Source organism: Branchiostoma lanceolatum, chromosome 11 (assembly GCF_035083965.1).
Source record: "Branchiostoma lanceolatum isolate klBraLanc5 chromosome 11, klBraLanc5.hap2, whole genome shotgun sequence".
NCBI lineage: Eukaryota > Metazoa > Chordata > Leptocardii > Amphioxiformes > Branchiostomatidae > Branchiostoma > Branchiostoma lanceolatum.
The window spans coordinates 12757462-12781712 of NC_089732.1; the positions used below are offsets into that span (position 1 = coordinate 12757462).

The window sequence follows — 24251 nt, forward strand, 5'->3', positions numbered from 1 at the left end:
GCACAAGAGGGTGTCATACCTGAGTTAGAACTCTGTACAGCTCGTCATGCGTGATGTAACCGTCCCCGTTGATGTCGATTGTTCGGAAGGCCTTGACAAGATCGCCTTTCGTCGTCGCTTTTTCCTTCCGCATGATGTCACAAAACTCATCAAAATTGATGTACACTGAAATGTGATATGAAATGTTATATAAAGTAGAGTGGACTCATTTCTCAGTTAACCGAAATTTATTGCACTGCAGTCATCCCTCAGTAAGACATGTGGAGCCACATGAAAAGCGGCGTATTATGCGTAAACCCGGTCTTTCACAGGGGGGTTCTGAGAAAGTCTTGCGAAACTCTATGCGGAAGGCTACCGGAGTTTTGCAGAGCCTGCGAAAGGGCCTGCAAAAGATTGCCGGGCGTTTTCGAGAAAGATTGCCGGACTTTTCGCAAAACTTGATGCGTATTTCGAGGCCTGTACTGTAGTTCCCGTTTAGAACATTTATTCAGCCAGTCAGACCAGTCGGTTTTTTCAATGAGGCCAGATGACACAAGTACATAAAGTTCTCACTTAGAAGTACTAACTGTATATCAATTTGTATACCTTTCCAGTGCATACTGTCCTGGTAACATGATGCCCTGGTTTCATGAAAAGTGTTTTTACTACATACTGTAGGAAATGTTTGATAAAATTTGATAAACTTTAAGTCACTCTTAGGCCACACCAATTTAATTTCTTGGTTAAACAGATTATTTTTTATTTTAGCACAAGGACATCATTAAAACAGATAGCTGGGGTGAAAACTTGCACCTGACCCTGTTCACTCCCTGAAATTGTGAGCACCAAAGTACAAACTTTCCTCTGAGATTCTGTTTTTCTGATTTTCAAATCTAGCATTTGTTTTTAAATTCTGTTAACCAAGAAATTAAAATGCTGTGGCCTTATATATATATATATACATATATATATATATATATATAATGGAAGAATATTTCAACAAAGTTACACAGTATCATCAGCCTGATAACATTTAACTCTTAGACTAATAATATGCAGTTCAACTTTCTCTGCATATTTCCTCATCAGGGCATTTCTACTCTCCTGGCTAATCATTCCCTTTTTAGGCCAAATTCTATTATCCGTAGCCCCGTAGGAGGGTGGAGGCTAGTCAACAATGTGCTTAGTAAGTTTAATATTTAACTAACTTACAATGTTTACAGGAACACCCATTTATTTTCAAGACATACTTCAAGCTGTTTGTTCTTTTTCATACTTAGTCACACCTACTTAAGATGTCTTAAGCGTACAGCTACATGAGGAAATATTTCCAAGCCTAAGTATTATTTATTCCAGCTGTAAGGGAATGCCAATGACATTCTGCCAAGATTGAAAGGAAGTCTGGACTTCAAAAGGTAACTTTTTTTGCATCTACTAGTACTTAAGACAACAGAAACATGTCTGATTGTGACTGCGTCATGCTACCTCGTAAATGAACAATCATGCATTGCCAGACATAGCGTGCTGCCAGGTAACCTTCAAACGGTTTCCTCTAGCTTTAGCATTGTTTTCTCAGTTAGATATCATTTTGGAATAAAGTCAATAAATCAGTGTGACTTTAGAAAGACAAATTTTGGGAAAGTATGGAAGAGAGCCGTCTACTTTGATTTTTTAGACGTCCATTTCCTCCTTAACACTTCCAACTAGATTTGGGGTTAAACAGACGTTTTGGGGTCCTCACCCAATATGGGGGGTGAAAAGGAGGGAAAATTCACTCTTTTTAACCAACTTTTCACTCCTTAGGTCCAGGTAAAATGGGGTAGGGACCCCCAAAACATCTGTTTAACCGCAAATCCAGTTGGTAGTGTAAGAATAGTATGGGAACAAGGTGCAATTTAGTTACAGACTGATTCTACCCGACTGTCCATGAAAATTAGCACATCAGAAAATAGAGATTGGCTGCATGCATATAATTTTGTTGGTAAAATCAATTAATAACTGGGTGTTTGGGGGGTTTAGAAATGTGGATTGACTAGATTTACCAAACTTATTTTTGGTTGTTTCTGGTCTAACTTGATTAGTAATTGGTACAATAAATCATTTTTTTTATCGTTTCAAACAATATGTAGGTATATTCAAATTTATATTTATTTGTAGATTCTAGTAGCTTAAGGCCAATATCACATTCTAATTTTACACAACTTTACTAAAAAAATATAATGTTTGGCACTGGGTTTTGCCAGGTGTAATAATAACCATGGGTGTTTATCACTGCAGCAGTAGTGATCCTAAAATTATAGATGAAACAGATGTAATGTTTGAACAGTCTAGCTAATATATTCAATCATTGTACTTGTGTAGCTTACTTGGCAAGACAAAACATTTTGATTTATATACACAATTATGTTTATTTATTATACTCCAAATATTATATATTTTGTTGATGGACTGTTTATGTGCAGAAGGAATATGATATTTCTTAATGCCATGTCCTCCAATAATATCTAATATTATGCATGGAGACATGATTAAACTTACATGTAACAATTTTACTATGATCATAATAAGAGTTTCTTACATCTGTGAAGAAAAATCTACACACAAAAAAAGTAAGAGTACTACTGTTAACTTACCAGTACTCTAACTTCTAAGTGAATATGCCACACAAACATGGTGTTTTTCCTCACCTGTGTTTTTGGTCCAGTACTTGTCCAGTGTCTGCTTGGACGGATTGCGGCCAGTGTTCTGCAATGCTAGGAAATAAATTCAAAATATGATTGGAACTTTACTCATACATTCAGGATTTCTATGTACATGTATCATGCATGTCAGCATTACTATGAAATTCTTAGATCTCTTGCAAGCAGCCCTGTTTGCTTCCTGCTTTGAGAGAAAATTTTCACAAAAAGAGATTAATAATGATAATTACATTCTGAAATATAAGATAAAATCAACGCATTGTATGATTGTGTTTATAAGTTATTACAAGAAAAAGAAAGGAACTAGCAGTTGAAGACCAATGCCTCTAGACCAAGAAGCCATGAGTTTGAACCCTGCATGCTGTTGTTGCTTTATAAACCCAACAGGAACGAGTCACAGTCCTTAGGACATTAAGCAGTGGTCCACTATACATTGGGCTTGTCGAAAAGAGGTTAGGGGAATTTCCCCCAAGGCCTGGTACAATGAACCTGTATATGTATACTGTACATGTAGCATCTCTGTCACTTCGAAAGGAAGAAGAGCTCTTCAGTGAGCTAAACTGCTTTTAGATCACTTTGAATTTCCTGGTCAGTTTTTTTTATTCATCACTACAATTTTGTACAACCCTATAGGTATAATATTTGAATAACTTTATAATTAGCATCTCTTTAGAGCAATGTTTACACAGAGAAATGTGGTAAAATATGTACAATGTACATTAAAATATGCGCTAATGATAAATTGTGTGTATCTTTATCCTCAGATGACCCTATTCTGATGAACTTCACATCACTCAGGCCTGTCACCGGACCGAAGCAAACTACAGTGTAGTTTTCAAAGACAAGATCCCAAGTTTTGTGAGAACTGCGAGTCAAGATAGTGAAGACTGGGATTCTACAGCCAGGAACAGTTAACGTTCCTCCTTTCCCAAAGACGATATCCAGTATCTGTTGTTCAAGACGTTCTTCATTGCAAAGAGCACAAATTTTCTAAGCAAAAAATAGACGGAGACCAATGCTTTTCAGCACAATGTACTCTGCAAACTTCCACCCAGTATTCTGTGCATTGTTCCTGTTGTTACTGTCAAACATTTCTACACCTCAAGTAACAAACACTGTTGCAACACCAAACACTATCGTGACTGCAACAATATCATCTGCAATACCAAACACTACAGTAACTGCAACAGCAGCATCTACAATATCAAACACTAGAGTTACAACTACAACACCAAACACTACAGTCATCTTGGCAACAGTAGACCTATCCAACAGCAACATAACTTCCATTCCCCCTGACTTCTTCAAGAATCAGAGCGATCTTCAGCAAGTTGACTTGAGCAACAACCAGATTTCCTTCCTAAACGGGAGCATCTTTGCACCCTTAGTCAATCTTGAGACCCTCCTTCTTAGTAACAACGCTATAAGGATCATCACGCCGGAAGTTTTCAGGAACCTCACCAATCTCATGTTCCTGGATTTATCCCAGAACGCTCTCAAAGATCTGCCAGAAAATCTGTTCGTGGACAATACGAACCTAGAAGTTCTCGGCTTGGATGGCAACAATATTTCTACGGTTAGGAGAGATACTTTCGCAGGACTGAGCTCCCTTAAGCAATTGTTCCTCAATACCTCTGGTCTGTCTAGTATACACTCATCGAGCTTTGCACCCCTGTTAGATCTTGAAGAGCTTTATCTGCAGGAGAACGACGTCACCTTCCGATCCCCCCGAGGACTATCCAGAGCAATCACAGAAGACATTTTCAGGAGTCTGCAAAACCTCCGGGTTCTGGATTTGAGTAAAAATTCCATCCGATTCCTGCCAGACAACATGTTTGTGGAACTGATAGAGCTAGAGGTGCTGCACTTGGACGGCAACGACTTCCGTACCGTTAGGGAAAACAGTTTCACCGGGCTGAGATCCTTGCAGAAACTGTTTTTGAACAATACTGGTCTGTCAGCGATCCATCCATCAAGCTTTGTGGCTACGGTGGAGCTTATCGAGCTGTACCTGCAAGACAACAACGTCGAATGCCTGCCTTGGGATGGTATTGACGAACTGAACTTGACAGTTCTAGACTTAAAGGGGAACAACCTTGTGTCGGCGGAGTGCAGTTGCGACGAGCTGCCATATTGTAATCCTGATGTTTCTGATACAAACACGGTTACCGTATTTCCTTGCTGTAACACCACGCTAGGCTGCAGAGTAGACCCCGGGGTTGGCCTTTGTGTGGTCACAACAGTAACACAGTGGCTAGTCCTTGTGGTTATAATCTTGGCAGTACTTATGACATTGTTCATTATTATTTTAATACTGTGTTACAATCGGAAGTACCTACAGGTGTGGATGTACATGAAGTGTGGTTGGCGTTTCGATCCAAAAGACGACGGCGACGACAAAACGTACGATGCCTTCATCTCGTACAGCAACAGGGATGAACTTGTCGTGATACAGGAGCTCTCACCTGAACTTCAGAAGCGCGGATTCAAACTCTGCCTGCACTACCGTGACTTCCCAGTAGGGGCGTGCATAGCAACAACCATCATAGAGAGCGTGGAGGCCAGCAGGCGGACCATCATCCTCCTCTCGCAGAATTTCGTGGACAGCGAGTGGTGTGCCTTGGAGTTCAAGGCCGCACATCGACAAGTTCTGGAGGACCGACGGAACAGGATCGTGGTGATCGTCCTGGACGACCTTGAACTTCAGAACGTGGACAAAGACCTGCAGTTTTACCTGAAGACAAACACGTACCTGAAGTGGGGAGATCCCTGGTTCTGGAGCAAGCTGTGCTACGCCTTACCTAGGGTGGGGAGGGGGGCACCAGAATCTCATAGCCCCATGTTTGATGAAGAGGTCACAAGTTCAAATGTGAACATTGAGATGGCCGATATTAATCTTCCTGGTTCAACTTTGAACCCTGGTTATGACGTGAGTCAGGTTGTTGCCCATGGAGCGAGTAGAAACATCAATGTTGTTTCCTATTCTTACTTATAATCAGCTAATCAAGCATTGTAAAAAGCTGATACGAGGGGTGATCAATAAGTCCTCGGCCTCACCCAGAAATAAGGTCCACAATTCAAATTTTGGGGCATAATTATGTAGTATGACATCTTTTGGCAATATCCACCTAACTTCAAATTATTATGGCCAATACTTTTTATTCGACGTCCATTACCTAGTAAAAAGGTAAAGCAGGCATCCTCAATTGAGGTGAAGCATGATGCTTTTTCAAGTAGCTAGTGGTAGTGCAATGCGGCTTCGCCACAGCTCGCGTTTTTGGCCAAGCACACCGGGTCACCCCTACTCTTCTCGATAAGTGTGTTGGGTACTTTTACATGCAGAGGTTTGACGCGACGAGAAAAACAAGGGTGCACTGTGGTCAGAGCTGTGTGGGTCGGGTTCTTCATGCCATGAATCGGCATAAAATCTTCGAAGACGTTGTCAAAATGTTTTATAAAGATTCCCTTCTTATTTGAACTAAAAAGAAGTGGGTATCCGACTTTCAGCAGAGCAAGTCGGCCCGCACACCTCAAGTCACAGCTCAATTGTCCATGTTTTTATGCTTCTACCTCACCTAATGTTACTGAGTGTCGTCTGTAAAGTAATGATCACAATATTAATGATTTGAAGTTTGGTGGATATTGCTAAAAGATGATTGTCATACTACATAATCATGCCCCAAAACTTGAGTTGTGCACCTTATTTCTGGGTGAGGCCGAGTAATTATTGATCACCCCTCATACATGTATATAAATGGATTGACAGATCTAGACCTATCAATCAGTATAATGAAATGAATTGTCACAAACATATCCAGTAATATTGCCACTAATGCTAGACTGAACACCAATTTCTGACACTGGAGTGCCACAATAGATATTTTTCTGGGATATTCAAGGCAAATTCCCAGCGGTAGTTACATAATGATGTTTTACTTACATGTAGAAAGTGAAACTGAGACAATTTCCTGTTTTTTTAATTTCATGGCATCCTCATTTGAGGTGAAGCATAATGCTTTTTCAAGTAGCTAGTGGTAGTGCAATGCGGCTTCGCTACGGCTCGCGTTTTAGGCCAAGCACACCGGGTCACCCCAGGCCTATTCTTCTCGATAAGTGTGTTGGGTTCTTTGACGTGCAGAGGTTTGACGCTTGAGGCTCATGCCTGAAGCTCCCTCATACACGGGCCGGCTGCCGACTTTACGTCACCATCCGAAATGACGAATGCAATCCCTGTAAACTGCCCAATGAGCTGCATTTTGTGTACACTTCAATTGACAATAATCGATTGTCCGATTTTGTGTCTTTGAAAAGATTATACAACTCATGATCACGTAGATCGAGTATTTCCGTATGTGTGTCAGTGCTACAGAAATCTATTGGATCTTTCTCTATGAATAAGTTTCCACCACAAAATAATTCTATCTGCCTAAAACAAATGCTGAACATGCAGAGAAACTTCCAGACAGGAAGTGACTGTGCATTATATTTGTGTAGACATCAGCCCACGTCTTGTAGAGTGACAGACATCTGTGTCTGGAAACAGGTCAGCCAAGGACCCCTTATCACGAGGCTCCTCTGTAAAAAAAAACTAGTCCCGGACTAGTCCGGGACTAGTCCCGGACTAGTCCGGATTTTATTAGCCAGGACTAGTCTCGACCTCGGACCTATGGTGTTCCGGGACCTCCCAGGACTAGTCAGGACTACTTGGACTAGTCCAGGACTAGTCCGGGACTACTTGGACTGGTCAAAATTGGTGGTTCAGGGACTAGTCCAGGACCGGTCCCGGCCGAGCGGACCGGCTGGGACGGGCCGGGACCTGCCCTCGGGGACTGGGCGTGACCGATTGGGACCGGTCCTGGCGGCTCAGCGCGCCGGGTTGGGACCGGTCCTGGCGCTCAGCGCGCCGGGTGGGACCGGTACTTGCGGACTAGTCACGCCGTGTTGGGACCGGTCCTAGACGGCTGGGACTAGTCCAAGCCCCAGGACTGGCGGTTGTCATGGAAACTAGACGGCCTTTTTATTCACAAGAAGCCGGTCTGGACGTCTGGCTTGCCTGGGCGGGTCGGAAGACTTGGTCGGACCTGCCGAAGCTGCAGAAAGAGTAATCTCAGGTCTCTGTGCCAGGGACCCACGTGAAAACAATGAAGGCGTTGCCGGAACTAGCACAATGTGATCTGTAACCGACGCGAAGTGCAGTTTCTACCACACGTTACAACATTAACAACAATCTACTCGCAGAAAAGTGCGCACGGCAATAAAAAGTCAAGCATTAAAAGGTGTAGATATTTACTTTATCCAAGGAGGTTACCTCCTTGCTTTATCAGAATATGCTTCGAAACGACGGAAGCTGCATGTTTTGGGCTCTTTTTTAAACTTTAAATTAAAGTCTTTTTATCAATTATTACTTCTAGCTTCGTTCCAAACTGTAGGATCAGTAAAATGCCAAGTAAGGCGTTGTGCAAGAGTATATAAACTAGAAAGGCAACATTTGCGAGCAAATACAGCATGTTTAGCCATACTCCTCGCCATGCAAAAAATGGACTCTCCCAAAATAACAATGGACCATTCTAAAATACTTGCACTAAAAAAATGAATCACCCCAGTCCAAAATTGAGTCTTCCAGTAGCACCTCAACACAATATGGACCAGTCCACAACCATATCCACTAATTGATCAACAAATACACTTCTGCTAAAAAATGGACTTTTTCATAATCATTCCAGCTCAAAATTGAAAGAAATAATTAAATAATCCTCCCCTTGCAAGAATGGGATATTCCGTGCCATTTCCATGTAAACCAGTCGAAAAATATCCGCTGAAAATTACACTCTTGCGCATAATCAACCCAGTTCAAAATTGAATTAAAAAAGATCAACCCCAGGGAAGAATGAAGTTTTCCATAGTATACATATGAAGATTTGACAGGAGACGAAGGAAATGACCAAAAACAACATATTTGAGTCAATTCAAAGTCAGAGGGTTTTAATATAATATTTGTAATATGTTTGAACTATTTTGATTAAAAGAATGTCTAAGTCACAATAGTTCTAAAGTGTTCAAACAATTAGAATTGAAACTTATAACATGTTTGAACTTATTTCACATACGTTGGAAACATTTCGAACGTAACTACACAAAAATCTCTTTATTTAGAACAGTTTCAAACCATCTATCCAAATGTTTCAATGTTCGAACAATTTGTAACAAAAGATTTTCACAATTGCCCTCATAAACGAAGGTGCTAAGTCCTCCTGTGTGTTTCTGCCTATTTTCGGTGGCCGCGCTAGACCACCAGCGGATTTGTTTTGACGGAGCGTCACCCGCGCGCGACGATGTACACTGTTCGGCACCGCTAATATCCGGCATTTTCCCGCTCCAAAACACTCCACAAGACCCACGTTTTTAGTGTTTTGCCTCTTGTGCAACACGATTCGATTTGCATTACTAACGGGACGAAAATGATAGAAAAAATTCACCCCGTCCCGGCGTCCGTCCCAAAAACATGAACGACATGAAAATATATTTTCTTACAGATTCAATCACGAAAATCAACAGCATGGGATTCCAAATTTTCGCAACGGCCGACCATTTATCATGGTTGAACTTCCTTCCAAGGTGTGCGATAGATAAACATTCCCGGCACATAATAGTCACTAGTACCAGACTAACGCAAGCTCATGATGATAATAGGGAGAAAGTTTGTCAGTGAAGTTTGGCCACCAGAGGGTACATTCATTTAACGTTACAAGCTAGCGCAAAGGGGCGAATCATTGACCTTACCGGGGACTGACTCTACTGGCCTAATCATTCCTTTTTTGCCGAATTCTACGATCCATACGCCCGTACGTAGGACATGTAGGAAGGCCTGGTGGTGGACGCTACGTCGCGCCAGTCTGAGGAGAAACGATCTCCCGTGTTGTGTTGAAGAATTTGGAGTTTGAAAATATCTGGAATAACTAATGCTAGAATAAACATTCACAAAATCATTGATTTAACTTGTTTTCTGTTATAAAATTTCCTAAACTGCAATTTAACCACTGAGTTTAAGGGAACATGGTGTTTTCCCGATAATCACGTTAAATGTTTATGCCCGGTCTTTCCTCCTCGTAAGCAAACTTCCAGCTTGGCCAGGTGCAAGGCACTCGGGGTCAATGACCTGTAGGTCATATGTAGTATTGAAAGTGACAGAAGTGGCAAATATTGTCAAGAAAGCCCAAAATAAATCGTTTTGAATATATGTATGCCAAAAATGGGAATGTAGTCCTTTAAATATTTGTTCAAGCCACATATACAGCAAATTTCAGGTCATTCGGTTGAAATACCAGGGCGCAGGAGGCCAAGATATGCTAAAAATAGCCTAAAAACCTCAATAAAATCACTTTCAAGGTCAATATCAAAACAAGGAAAAGAACGCACATTGGTTTTTGTCTACATTACCTCTGTACCAAATTTCAGGTCATTTGGTCAAAAAATGACAGAGATGAATCGATTTGAAGATTTGACAGGAGAAGAAGAAGAAGAAGAAACATGAGAGAAAACAATATGTTTAGCCATACTTATGGCTAAACATAACTACGTCGGCTTTGCGTACCACGCGCCACGTGCAAGACCCAATGAGGGAGTGTGCCGCTTTGTTTCGCACCGCTGAGATCCCTTGTTTACGAGCTTGCTCGGGGCGGCGCTTCTTTTGCGGGCTTTCTATGCAAATGACCTGACATGACGTCACTAGCTCCAATTTCCCTCCCAGCAGTGTCATCCTGTTTTGTTTCACCAGGTTCGGCTCGCAAGCTAGCGAGCAAAGGTATAAATCTCCTGCTGGTGGAGAGAACGGTCGTTAGTTAAAGTGGTCACTTTGATCAGTGGGACGATCTCCATTTTCTGGTGATAGGACCTGAGGGCCTGTGCTAGCGCGAGTCGGCGGCAAGAGCGGCGCATGTCGAGGAACGAACGTACGGAACACGTTTTGTCATGCATGTGGGTCCAAGTCTGAACAACGTGATCGATGGTTTAGGGCTGTTTATATCTATTCTACATAATCATTTTAAGTACATGTATTTTACTATGACAAAATATTTTATTTCTTGGTTTGGTAATGTTGCTTTTGAGAAACAAAAACTTTGGACCGACGAACATTGGTATCATCATATGTTCAGATCAGAGACGCCGCTTTAGACTTCCGGCGCCATTGCCCTAGCAACAGCGGTCCAAAACTTTGACTGACATCGGCATATGCTGAGTGCACGTGAGCACAGTGCGATGGAAATGACGCAGTGTTCACAGACCGCTGGACACACCCCTTCCCAAGATCATAGGAGGAACTCCGAAGAAGGATATAGCATTACCTGTTGTGTTCGCTGGAGTGCCAGGAACCAGTAGCCGAGCTTGGGGAGCGGACGAAAGCTACAAAGTCTGGTCAGGCTAGTACAATGTACCGGTATAGTATACCGGGAAGGATCTAGCGAAAGCTGAAGGTTGTAAAGGAACAGGGGCAGTTTTTTACCGCCTGGTTAAATACTACTAAGTCCGTTACCAATTAAAGGGGGGAAACTGTAGTAAGATATGCTCCCTGGTATCCACACAGAGTGTAAAATTAGAGAGCTGGAATTTTTATTTATTTTTGGTTTAGTTGGCAGAGAAGGAGCGCAACCGTTTTCGTTCCCTGAATGGTTTTACTTGCCGCAAGTAAAATGCATAGAATGAAGTCATTTACATTTCGGGCCAATGAAAATTTATTTCTGTTCCTCCCCTGTAGGGAGGGAACGGGTTTTTTTCGCGTGAAGAATGTTCGCGTACGCGTGGAAAATTTTCGCGTGGAAAATTTGAAATGGAGAATTTATTCATAGGTTCAAAATATCAAAGTAATTTTATCATCAAAATTTTTCTCCCTTGGGAATAGACTTGAGTCCCTTGGGAATCAACTTGTTTTTTTGTATTTTTTAAATTTCAAAAATCCTTTGAAATTTTTTGGGTGTGAAACCTTAGACTTGTAAACCTTCAATTCCCTTCTGATCAACTAATTAGCATATTTAACAAGCAAATGATCAAAATCTCAGGCAAACTTTTTCCCTGCATGGGTGTGGGCAGGGTGTGGTGTGGTTTGGTGTGTGTTATTCCCAAGGGACTCAAGTCTATTCCCAAGGGAGAAAAATTTTGATGATAAAATTACTTTGATATTTTGAACCTATAGATAAATTCTCCATTTCAAATTTTCCACGCGAAAATTTTCCACGCGAAAGCGAAAATTCTTCACGCGAACAAAACCCCAACCCTGTAGGGAGAGTGAGTTTTTCCAACTTGTCCAACTATATTTCTTTGTCAAGTTGCTAGTAGAAGATGAAGTACCTGTACATTTTACTGTAGAATGCCATATGAATCATATGATAGCGATGGAAGCATTCTTTTCGATAATGTGTGATGTAATTTCCCCCACTCCAGATACTTCAGCAGTAAAGAGAAACTAATATTCCTTACAGCCTTCGATAAACCAACTCGGATAATCATACAGCATCCTACATTTATACAATTACCAAGAAGCGAGAGGAAGCTGAGAGTAATATATAGAGTATACTAAGTATAAATTACTTTCAGCTTCTTATCGCTTCTTGTTAATTGTATAAATGTAGGAGCCCTATGATTAGCTAGTGAGGTTATGGTTTAATAAATCCCTATGCATCAATTTAGGACGTTGGTTAGATTATTCCTCTAATTTGTAATCAGGTGGTACTGATAGAAGATGCACTTGATTATATAACTCGACGGTCTCGGCGGTCTTGAGCTGACGTGCTGAGATTTCTGGGGAAAATGACAATAGTGTATGTCTTACAAGCGTCCTGTTTTCCCCGACGGCTCTATCAAACATCTGCTTGGAGATCAGGAGACGGGCTTTTATCCTCCCCCAGTGTAGCTCTGGTCCTGACACCAGACTCCCCGGACTGCCCGGAGTGCCGATAGCAGAAACATGCCCCATTGTTTGTTTCAACCACCCATTAAATAACAGCTTTCATTAACATTTTGTATCAGATTATAAACTTAATCGTAAGGAAATAATTACTTTTTTACTTTAATCAAAGACTCTACTCAACTTTACATATAAGTTATAGCCCCGCCAGGCATGGATCCTTGGGTGTACTAATGATCTTTCATCCGTTTTTGTTTTCAGACTCTGCTGGTGGTCTGCATTCCAATCCTAGGCAGATCCAAGGATAATGTCCTTGGCAGATCACACCAAATTGTGATGTTATCGACACAGGACTGCGGGACTTTTACTCAGAGAGTGAAACTCGATTCCATCGTGACAGATATTCTCTAGTACTCTTCGATTGATGTGTACCGTTATAATTTGGTTATTATGTTTATCAACATTGCGAAATCAAGTCACTCGAAATTCAAAGTTACAATTTATGTAAGGCTACCCCAAAAACCAGTCATAACCAGTCATAAACCTATCCCCGCGGCCCCCCGCCGTACGTTACAAAAATTCAAACACCAACCGTGGTTCTCTGTTTAGCAAAATTATCCTTTTTGAAGGGTCGCCCGAATTTCTGTCGAGTATTTTCTTGAAAACTGATGACCACCCATTTCCCCGCCAACACGCACAAACACTCAATTATAAACACTCAAATAAAGCCACAGTCACGTTTAGACAACCAAAAGATTATTAGTTTAAACATGTATAAATATAGGATTTACATGATTCCATGATCTTGGCAGGACGGGGTGCTAATGTTAAACCCTTGCCTAACCTTGGCTCATTTTCTACCCCTACATATATATTATCCTACACTAGTACAGTAATTCTCTTTTTCTGGATTCGGCAAGATCACCTTGTCATCATGTGTTGAATAATAATTCTCTAACAGAACATGACACCATCCATACAAGAGTAGAAACTTACCAGCGTGGGAAACCTGAGTGCATCTTCCGTAACCTTCGTCTTGTAGCAAGTATGTCACCTTTTTCTTGTCTTCCTGAGTTCCAAAATTATAATGAAGACAAAATGGACAATCTTCGAATAGTGAACTGAAGTCCCTTGATCAGATTTGTAACTCACGGTCCAAGTTTGTCGCCATAAGTGTCCAACATTCCATGTCGTCTCGACAGTAATCCTCTGGTGAATCGACGACCTTCTTTTATCAGAAATACATGAAGTAGATGAAATTGCGACTAACTTACAACACAATGTACAAACATCGCATACTGACTGACCCAAGATGACCGTTAAAAACGCCGCCATTTCTATTATGTCGTTGTGAACATGCGCAGTTGGTTCTTTATCCAAATGGCTTCCTGCTGTGACCATTCGCCCCTCGACCCGAAGTTATCACAGCTTGCTTCATGCTCACTGCTTCATGCTAGGATCCGGGAGAGGAAACCCCAGTGGTGTCATAAAACACCCTGGAGTTTACAAAATTCTTTTCAAAACTCTTTTCGTTTGAGAGGGCGACATTTTGGAAACTGTGACTACTGTGGTAAAATCAAGGAGGTTAAAATGGAATTTGAAGGACCTTTCAACCTCTTTGGTATACAGTTTGTCTCATAATGAGGGTCTGCATGGGGGGGTCCTGGCAACGCTTAACGGTAAATTCAGACCAGCCGATAACGCTTAACGGTAAATTCAGGCCGACCGATAACGCTTAACGGTAAATTCAGCATTTTTAGAACATGAGGTACCCCTGAAGACGACGGTTTTTTGCGACTAGTCGTCCTGATCTTGTGGCAGGAGACCTATTACGCTATGCCATTCTCGCACGCCTGCTCCGAACGCTTTAAATTCGTCGGGGACAGGAAATTTCATGATCACAATGACGAGCGCCGAAGGCGCGACGAAAATTTTGAGATCTTGACCCTCTGAAACGCTATTTCCTGCATTCTGAGAGGGTTTTTTTTTTTCCTGAAGAGTAAGCTAAGTTTTATGACATCTATATTTGAAAACAAAAATACAGAAGAGTTTCAGCTTGATTTTTGAGGGGCGTCACGCCCTCCAGACCTCGCCGGAGCTGCGACATGCTCCCGAGCAAATTTCTTGACACCGCTATTTCTTGCATTTCGATGGGCAAATATTACTGGTAATTTAAGTTAAGTTTAATGATGTCTCTGTTTGTGAAAAAATACAGACGAGTTTCAGCTTGAGTTTGGGGGCCGACGCCCTTCTGACAATATTTTTCGACGGAGGCCTGGCATGCATCCGGGGAAAATTTTTAAATCTTCACTTCATTTCATGAATTTTGAGGAGAAAACTTTGCTAGTAGAGTGAAAAATAGAAGTGTTTCAGCTTGAAATTTTGTGGGGGGGGCGCCCTACCGACATATTTTTGCCGGAGCCGTGTGCTCCCTGGAGAAAATTTTGAAATCTTGACCAACTGAAATGCTTTTTCCTGCGTAACGAGGAATTACTCAATAACGCTTAACGTTGAATTCAGGATGACAAATAACGCTTAACGAGGAATTAAAACGACCAGTAACGCTTCACGATTAATATACCGATAACGCTTAACGGTAAATTCAGGCGGCCGGTAACGATTAACGGTGAATTAAAATCGCTCGTAACGCTTCACGAAAAAGGGCATGCAGACCCTCCATAATGTATGATTTATATTATCGGCTTCGACGGTAGGATTTATCTTGACCGTTGTGCAAGGAGGTTAACCTCCTTGAGTTGTGTCAGCGCAAGTAGGTCACTATTGTTGATCATTGCTTTCTTACCATGTTGACTAACGTTGTAAAGATTTCAGTACGCAGCAATGTTGTTGTTGTTTTGCAGATTTTATATCGATTCTCAACACGAATTGTTTTTGTTTTTCGAAGGGGTCAAATACGGAAATATTCAGGAAGCGCGAAAAACATCGCAACACCAGATATTTCTTCCAAAATATTAACACGCCTCTACCAGGCCCCGCGGATGGCTGGGAAAATAGTAGAAATTGGCCACATAGAGTGAATAGTATGTAAGGGAGTCGGCTACGGAGAGAGTGTCAAATCTGCGAATGAAACCCTCGATGGACAAACTCCCCTGGGAAATATTATCCCTATAGCCGGCGTTAGACTGTCGGGACGCTCTGGTCGTGAGGTACTACATTAATCGTTTTAGTGGTGGAAAGACGATCTTGTTGCGAGCAGATCAAAGGCGCCGGGGACATGGCAACCGTCGAGCCCATAGCAACGGTCTTCAGAGACGGGGCCTCAAGTAAATACGGCCGCCCAGCCAAAGAATCTGGCCCGATAAGTAAAATCGCCGGTGGGAGAAGCCTGCAACGGAGGCTAGCCTGTAGTCCTGTAACACGCATCGCGCGGATGACGTTTGCATAGATCAATATTTAACCTCCTTTGCGTAGATTAAGGAGGTCGAAATAGATATTCCATTCTTCCAACTTTGGAAAGCCATAGTCAAGTTGGAAATTTGCCCACATTTACTTGCGCTTGGTTCCATGAGGTCGGTCGGAATAATTCATTAATTTAAGCAGGTCGCCAAGCTTCTGCCTGAGCAAAAAAAATTAATAACTCGGTGTTCACAACATTTTTTTTACGATTGAATTGCGGCGTCGTTCATGAGTCGCCGTGTTATTGAAATGTCCTGACATATGACATATGAATGAATATTATCATTCTGATTTCAGTACCATCTGATTGACATATGAATGACCTTTGACCCGGCTTACCGCTAGCATGCAGCGACGCGGGGCGGGTGATAACCGGCCGATCTCGGCCGTCTTTCGTGTTTTACGGACGGAGTTCAGATTACAGCCACGCGGGGATTTGCCCCCACGAGTTGGTAAACAATTATAGCTTTATCGAGGGGGAGGTGTAACTCGTAGGTGTGAAGTGCGCAGCCTGATCGGCGCAAGGGCGTGAGAGGCAAATATTCAAACGGCGACATTTCCCAAGCCCAATTTCGCGGTCGCCGGATGATAAACCGGCATTTGTAGTTTTCCAGGTTCACAATGTGTCAAGTTGAGAATGACATTGTTCGCAATTCGTGACGTATTCTACAGTTTTGTTATGATTTCCACAAATAAATCGCGTGTATTTGTAGCAGACCGCTGACTGGTGACGAGGAGGGTTGAGAGGGGGGGGGGCGAAAGAAATCGCGGTCACAACTTTCTTTGATAGCCCCTCGAGTCTTCGACCGTAACATCTGCTTGGAAATACGATGCACCCGATGTACGGGAGGGGGCGCTGCGCTACGGATCCCTGGCAATGCGTGTTAAAACTTAGCCGGACTAGTTCCAGAGGGGAATGTGGTGGTCCCGGTGGTCCCCGGAACCCGCGGACCACCAGGACCACTTAATGGCCCGGTCCCCGGGGTCACCTCGGACCTGCTGGCCAGACGTCCGTCAGGTCGGGACTAGTCCCAACTGTCTGGGACCTGCTAGGACCTGCTGGGACCCCAAGGACTAGTCCCGGACTAGTCCGCAGGACGTTCTTTTTTACAGAGGCTAACATAGGGGTTTGCAAAGCACTGTATCCTTAATGAACAACAACTGTCTGAAGTCATGATATCTTCATGTTGATCAGTTGCATTTCATAATGTATATCAGCAGTGTAAATCCCTATAGCTAACTGATTAACACCACCAATAGTAATTCATTGCAAGTGACAACCTGGTAACCCCTATGTTGACCTCAAAGGAACTTCCTGCACACTAAGTCTTGTAAACTGGGTTAAACAAGCTTGAGGCTGTTACCCATAAGTTGTACAGTTTCTGAACATGTTGTACTTCAGAGCCAGTACCATGAGGCTGGGTAGCACTGTATAAGCAAGGTAAGAAAAGTTTGTGACTCTAAGTTTGAGTGTGACGCTACTCTAATCTGTTCAAGAAAGAACTGTAGAATGTCAGCACTAGCATTCTCCCACAAAAACTAGTTTGAGGCTGTTACCATAAGTTGTACAGTTTCTGTACAATGTTGTACTTCCGAAGCCAGTATCATCAGGCTGGGTAGCATTGTATAAACAAGGTAAGAAAAGTTTGTGACTCTACGTTTGAGTGTGATGCTACTCTAATCTGTTCAAGAAAGAATTGTAGAATGTCAGCACTAGCTAGTCTGTTTACTGTCATTCTCCCACAAAAACTACAAAATGGCTGATTTCTCTAACATGTATTCTGTAGAACATGGAACTGTTCTATGTCAATAGATCCTGGCTTCTTCTTCAAAGTCCCTGACTCAGAGATAATCAGACAAGTACAAATTAAAACATACAGATAGGCTGACCCTTACTTCTAGCTACTAGTAGGTCGTCAGATCATGATGTCTTGAGGGATTTGTAGCATGCATAAAATGATTTGGTCAGAGACATTAGGTAATATGATACATGTTGATGAATTCTTCCCTTGTAGAAATTTACAGCTAAACAACAAGGATGTTTACAAATTCATCTTACCTCAAGGTGACTGGATGATACGAATCATATAATCTTAGACCATGAAGGTACAATGTAGCATGGAATACATGTAGTTGACCCTTTGGCAAGTTGGTTTAAGCCCAAACCTAGTCTGCACATGTGTAATGATAAGTTACTCTGTCAGTGAGTCCATCTATTTTGGAGAACATACAACCAAGGCTGTCTCCTGCTCTAAATTTAAGGGGTTACGTTTGGGTTCAACCCTTGATATCTTACAGCTGTGAAATTTGTAAATGTCACGTTCCCTTGCACATGTTTACATAAAGCCAGGTACCCATGATTTGAAGGTAACTGTACATCAGTTCCCATATGCTTTCTTAACAGATACTGTAAATACAGAAATGTTCGCGGTGGTTTTATGTTTGCGATTTTCGCGGTAGGCTCTACACTGCGAACTTAAAACCACCGCAAATTTGTTTGCCGTTCTACCCCCTTGGCTACTATTGTCCCAAACGTGAACTTAAAACCGCCGCAAAGACTTCATTTTCTCCCTACTGCGAAATCAAAACCACGCAAATTTAAATGCATTTTACAGTACATCTGCAGCTTAGTGCTTATAACAACTGTTATTGGAATCCTGGTGGGAAACTTTGTGTTCCACATACATTGTATAATTATGTACATGTACATCGGTACAACAAAGATTAGACTCAGAAAATTCAAAAGGGCAAGCTGAACTCATGGCTTTCTTTGCATTAGTATCTTTTGTACATGTAATGAATAAACAGTGGGATGCCATATCAATCAAAACAATAGATAATGACTTGATCAGTCTCATTTATAACAAATTCCAAATTTGAAATAGACATTCTTTTCTGTTAACTCAGAAGCCAGTTATTTTACTGTGCGATAAATTTTGTTGTTACAAGAAAATAAGTGTACAATTACTATAAGCTTTGTTCCAAAACAAAGGAAACACTCACTACGTGTGTTGGAATAAATAAAAAATTGTACAACTATGAATTTGGAATAAATAAAAAATTGTACACACAGATGAGTTGTAATTCCTTCAAAAGTAGCACAATATTCAACTTTTGATTCCAAAATTTGTTTGTAACATACTCTTATATTGCTGTGGGCACTTTAATACCCAAACGATTATACCTGGCTTAAACCTTAACAAACTCTAAAATCAAAAATGACCTGACCTTCACCAACAGGTGAGGTGACACCTGACACCTGGAGGCTAAAAGTTAAACACCTGAGTCACACCTGAGTGCATGATCATGAGATAATAGGCCATTGAAGAAAGAAGTCTTTCTGCAAATCCGGAACAGGATTATTTTTAGTGAATGACATCACAGGGATTTTCGTAGTCGCTCTCGACAGCACAACTAGACAGAACAGGCACTTCCTTTAAGAAAAGCAACCGACGCAAAAACAAGGTTGGTCAGACATCAACATATCTTAAACTTTGTTTTAAAATTTCGTTGTTTAACTTGTTGACAACAATACCAATGTACTAGTAGTATACATGTAGCTTTATTATAGGTCAAGCTGTCACAGTGTATTATGAGCATTTGTTGGTTAATTCTTTCAAAGATTGCAGTATGCTTTAAATGCATCCTAAGCATCTCTGACTCAAGTCACAAAATAATCATATATAACCAGGTCTTCTTTTGACCTGAGTTTCAGGAAGAAAATTAATAGTTTTAACTTGGTGAATATAATGTAAGTACCACAGATACGAGGGGCTTTTGATAAGCTCTCAGCCTCGCCTAGAAACAAGGGGCTGTGACAACTCTGATTTCGGAGCTTTTATGAATGTCCACCAAAACTACACGGTCGATAGTAATTGTGGTCATTTGACTCATTTCTAAAGCCGATGCCCTTTTGAAAATCAGTAGGTAAAAGGCCAGAAAACATGACTAAAGGAAGACGCTAGAACTGTGATCAAACTTTTTTTTCAGAGCTGTGTGGGTCGATTCTTATCAATCTAACAAAAACCAAACCTGTCCCTTATATTTGGGCGAATTTTTGTTAGTATTCAAGATGGTGTAAACAATCAATGATATTCTAACCGTGCTAAATGAATTACAAGTATTTCTCATTATCATATTACCAGGGCTTGACAGGTAACCTTAAAGTCAAGTGGGTCAAACTTTGGAAGACTTATTTTATTCTATATCTAAGGTAAGAAATTTGTACATGATCAAGAAGTCCCTTAGTTTTCCTGGTGACACTCTGTATCGTCACTCAACTCCAATATTGATAAATGAAACTGTCGGTTCCATCTCTAGGTGTGGCCTGTCCTGGCTACGGACTGAGATTGAGAAGCATCTACAGTGAAGGACTGAGAAGCCACCTAGCAACTGTAACCATGGTTACCATCACCACAGGTTCAGACATGGGGACAAGTGCAGAAGTTCACACCAATATCTAAATGTAGTCAAGAGCTATAAAATGGACAATCCCCTTTTCAGCCAAAGATTATAAGTTTCTAAATTTCATTCCAAATATGAAATCCTCAATCAAGTCATAAAGTGAAATTGCACAACTTGAAGACTGTTAGGACAATGGAGATAAAATATCCTAGCCTGATACTGTCAGTAGCGTTGCTGCTGCTACTCTTCAGCTGCAGCTGTAATACAGGTGCTTCAGGTGAAACACCGTGCACCTGTGAGCTGAGGCATGGAGAGGGGGGAGTACCACAGTCTTCAGCGTTCTGCCAGTGTCCCACCATCAGTAGCCTGTCGTCACAGGACATCCCCAACTATGACAACATCACAACCATGGTGGTATCTTGTCAAGCCGTAGAGAGCCCAGTAGACCTATCACTGTCCGACCTAAGCTCTATCCAAAGCCTCTCACTCTACAACTGTTTCTATGTGGTACTAAACTCGACCTTCAGGAGTCTACCAAGTCTGCGCAAGCTCGTGCTAGATGGCTGCGACCTTGACAATGACCCCTGTAGCTACTTCTGGGTGCGGAGCGACAGTTTTCTGGGACTCCCAAACCTGGAAGAGCTCAAGCTCCTTGCCGCGGCCGACGTACCCAAACTCCGCGGCCTCCCAAGTCTGGAATCCCTCACGTTGGCATACATTTACCAGGGAGTACTAATCAAGAACTATACACTGGTCATACAGTACCCTAACCTGTTACAGTTCACCCTTACTGGCAGTGTTTCAGAGACTTACAAAGTGGACGTACTACTGCTAGACATGCCCCTATTGGAAAGAGTGAACATCACATACAACCCTCAATCTCTCAATTGGATTGTTCTTCCAGAAAACTTATTCAAGCACACACCAGGGCTTAAGGAACTGTCTCTTACACATGACAGTATCCGTGTCTTAAGTCAGCTTGTTCTCCACCCTGCAACGAACTTAACAAAGATCAACCTCTCTAATAACAATATCCGCTACGTCCCCCCTCGTTTCTTTGAGGGACAAGCCAAACTTGTTGAGGTGGACTTGAGTGACAACCAGATTTGGTACATCGCCTATAACACATTTTTCGACTTAGTTACCATGGAGATTTTGGACCTTAGCAACAACGTTCTGACAAGCCTAGAGACAGGCACTCTTAAGGGTCTCTTAAACCTCAGAATCATAGACATGTCCAAGAACTCCCTCGGACACCTGCCAGCTGATATCTTTGCTGACTGCACGAATCTCACCGAGCTACAGATAAGCAACAACAACATCTCCTCCCTGGATGACACAATCTTCCATCCCCTCACCAAACTCGAGGGCCTCTATCTGAACTACAACGAACTGCAGCGCATCAGTGGGCGGCTGTTTCAGAACCAGACCAGCCTACAGGTGCTCCAAGTAGGGGTGAACCGGCTACAGGCAGTTGACTTCGCCTGGTTTTCCCACATGTCCGCTTTAAACCAGCTGCTTCTTCCTATCAACAACATCCAAACTGTCTCCTCTTGGGGGGTTCTTAAGTCTTCCTTCCGTGGAAACTTACAAGTGGACTTGGTAGCCAACAACATCAACCGTTTACCTTACCGTGAAATCATACAGTTGGCATCTTTAGGTCAAAGTAAACCCCAATTACCTCAAGTATTGCTTAACTTCAATCCTTACAACTGTGACTGTGAGGTCCTACCTGTCAACCAAGTCCTATCGTTACCCCGGGCAACGGAGACGTTCCCTGACCTGGTAAACATTTCATGTTGGAACCCACCTGAGCTAAGAAATCTTCAAGTCTCACACCTGCCTCCCAGCTCCTTCAAGTGTTTCTTTAAGGAGCAGTGCCCTGGGTCTTGCTCCTGCTACAGTCAGGGGATGAAATATACTGATGATGCTCTGAAGAGAATTGTCAATTGTTCAGTCACAGGACTAACACAAGTCCCTTCGATGTTTCCAGAAAACCTTACTTTAGTAGACCTTGGTGGTAACAGCTTTCCTAAATTGACTGTTCAAAGCTTTTCAAACTTTACCGACGCCAAAACCATGATCTTATCTAAAAATGATATCTCAACATTTGAGCCAGGAACTTTTAAGAACATGAACTCAGTACGGATCCTTTACCTAGATGGAAACAACATATCTACCATTGAAGAAAACACATTCCAAGGCTTGGACTCACTCGAAGTCTTGTTCCTGAATAACTCTGGTGTGAAAAACGTCCACTCATCAAGCTTTTCACACCTGCGGCACCTGAAAGAACTTCACCTGCAAGACAACGACTTACAACATCTGTCAAAGGAAACCTTCAAAAGACCATCAAGACTACAGGTGTTAGATATAGGGCATAACCCTTTGATGTGCAACTGTGATCTGTTGGCATTTAAGGAGTGGGCGGAGACAAACGTCCAGTCTGTCTCCTTCGACTTTAACGTCACCTGCGGTAACCATGGAAACAAATTGTTCACGTCTGTAGCTCATGTTGTCAAGAGAGAGCTGTCCTGTGCACCTGGTAGTCAGTATGTGTATGTCATCATCGCACTAGGAATGGTAGTAGCAATGTTGGTTGTTGTACTGCTGGTTTATCAGTATCGAGGCTTCCTACAGGTGTGGCTGTACATGAAGTGTGGTTGGCGCTTCGATCCAAAAGACGACGGCGACGACAAAACGTACGACGCCTTCATCTCGTACAGCAGCAGGGACGAACTTGTCGTGATACGGGAGCTCGCGCCTGGACTGGAGGAGCGCGGGTTCAACCTCTGCCTGCACTACCGCGACTTCCCAGTAGGGGCGTGCATAGCAACAACCATCATAGAGACCGTGGAGACCAGCAGTCGGACCATCATCCTCCTCTCGCAGAATTTCGTGGACAGCGAGTGGTGTGCCTTGGAGTTCAAGGCCGCACATCGACAAGTTCTGGAGGACCGACGGAACAGGATCGTGGTGATCGTCCTGGACGACCTTGAACTTCAGAACGTGGACAAAGACCTTCAGTTTTACTTAAAGACAAATACGTACCTGAAGTGGGGAGATCCCTGGTTCTGGAGCAAACTGTGCTACGCCTTACCCAGGGTGGGGAGGGGGGCAGACAAACAGTCATCCGACTCTGAGCACATTGACATGAAGGATGTCACAAGCCAAGACTCAGGCATAGAAATGACAGAGATTTACGAAAACAAGACTGTTGAAACATAAGATGATGATGATACAGCCTGAGATGTTCACATATCATTGTATAACTGAGTACTTAATGTTATTTCACATGAAAGATTGAGAGCAGGCCCATGTGAATGTGTATCCTTCTTACAATCAAACTAGACAATGATTTGTAAATACATTATACATGTAGTATTGTTTGTCGTTAGGGCTGCCTAAGCACTCATTACAAGTTGTATCTACCACAAAAAAACAAGGGCAGGTCTTTAGCAAAAGGTCCAACATGCCTCCAAGGAAATGAATGAATATTTTATTTTTGTGTCTGCATTAGCACTCCTGGAAGTCCCTTTTAGCTCCTAAAGACTGTTACTGAATTGAGGCAAGAAAAAACCATCAGGTTGGGCTTAGTTGTCCAGGCTAGGCAGCCATAGAAGCTTACAGCATTTAAAGAAAGCCAGTCTGTTAGTGTAATTAATGATATATACTGGTGACCTAGTTACACAATGTACAAAATGTATGGCTGACCTGAATACAAGTCTCTGTGAGTCCTACAACAGTATATTTTTTTAGTGATACAACGGAGGGTCGAGAGGATTATATTTTGTTACAACAGTGGCAGTGTTTGGGAGGTGCACAATGTACATTGTTCATGTATATGTAATTAC

The 24251-nt window shown here is 42.2% G+C and overlaps 3 protein-coding genes across 4 annotated transcripts in view; 2 read left to right on the plus strand and 1 right to left on the minus strand.

The window, feature by feature from the left end:
• Positions 1-24251, minus strand: part of LOC136444484 (EF-hand calcium-binding domain-containing protein 7-like) — a 43363-nt gene that overhangs the window by 15536 nt on the left and 3576 nt on the right. For both annotated transcript variants that reach the window (XM_066442047.1, XM_066442046.1), the window contains exons 4-5: positions 2667-2732; positions 20-165 (exon numbers count right to left, since the gene is read on the minus strand). In XM_066442047.1, the coding sequence (XP_066298144.1) occupies positions 20-165; positions 2667-2732 (212 nt within the window). The remainder of the gene's footprint in view (positions 1-19; positions 166-2666; positions 2733-24251) is intronic.
• LOC136445003 (toll-like receptor Tollo) lies at positions 3446-7635 on the plus strand. The gene is made up of 2 exons (XM_066442834.1): positions 3446-5607; positions 7441-7635. Exons 1-2 carry the CDS (start codon positions 3694-3696, stop codon positions 7633-7635), a joined length of 2109 nt encoding a protein of 702 aa, XP_066298931.1. The 5' UTR covers positions 3446-3693.
• LOC136444483 (toll-like receptor Tollo) lies at positions 20297-24217 on the plus strand. The gene has a single exon (XM_066442045.1). It carries the CDS (start codon positions 20590-20592, stop codon positions 23623-23625), a length of 3036 nt encoding a protein of 1011 aa, XP_066298142.1. The 5' UTR covers positions 20297-20589; the 3' UTR covers positions 23626-24217.

Excerpts from the sequence above, each read along its gene's own strand:
- LOC136444483 (XM_066442045.1), top strand. The coding sequence starts at position 20,590 with ATGGAGATAAAATATCCTAGCCTGATACTGTCAGTAGCGTTGCTGCTG.
- LOC136445003 (XM_066442834.1), top strand. The coding sequence starts at position 3,694 with ATGCTTTTCAGCACAATGTACTCTGCAAACTTCCACCCAGTATTCTGT. Across the intron at positions 5,608-7,440 it reads CTTTGAACCCTGGTTATGAC|GGACTAGTCCAGGACCGGTC; the intron begins GTGAGTCAGGTT and ends TTGGTGGTTCAG.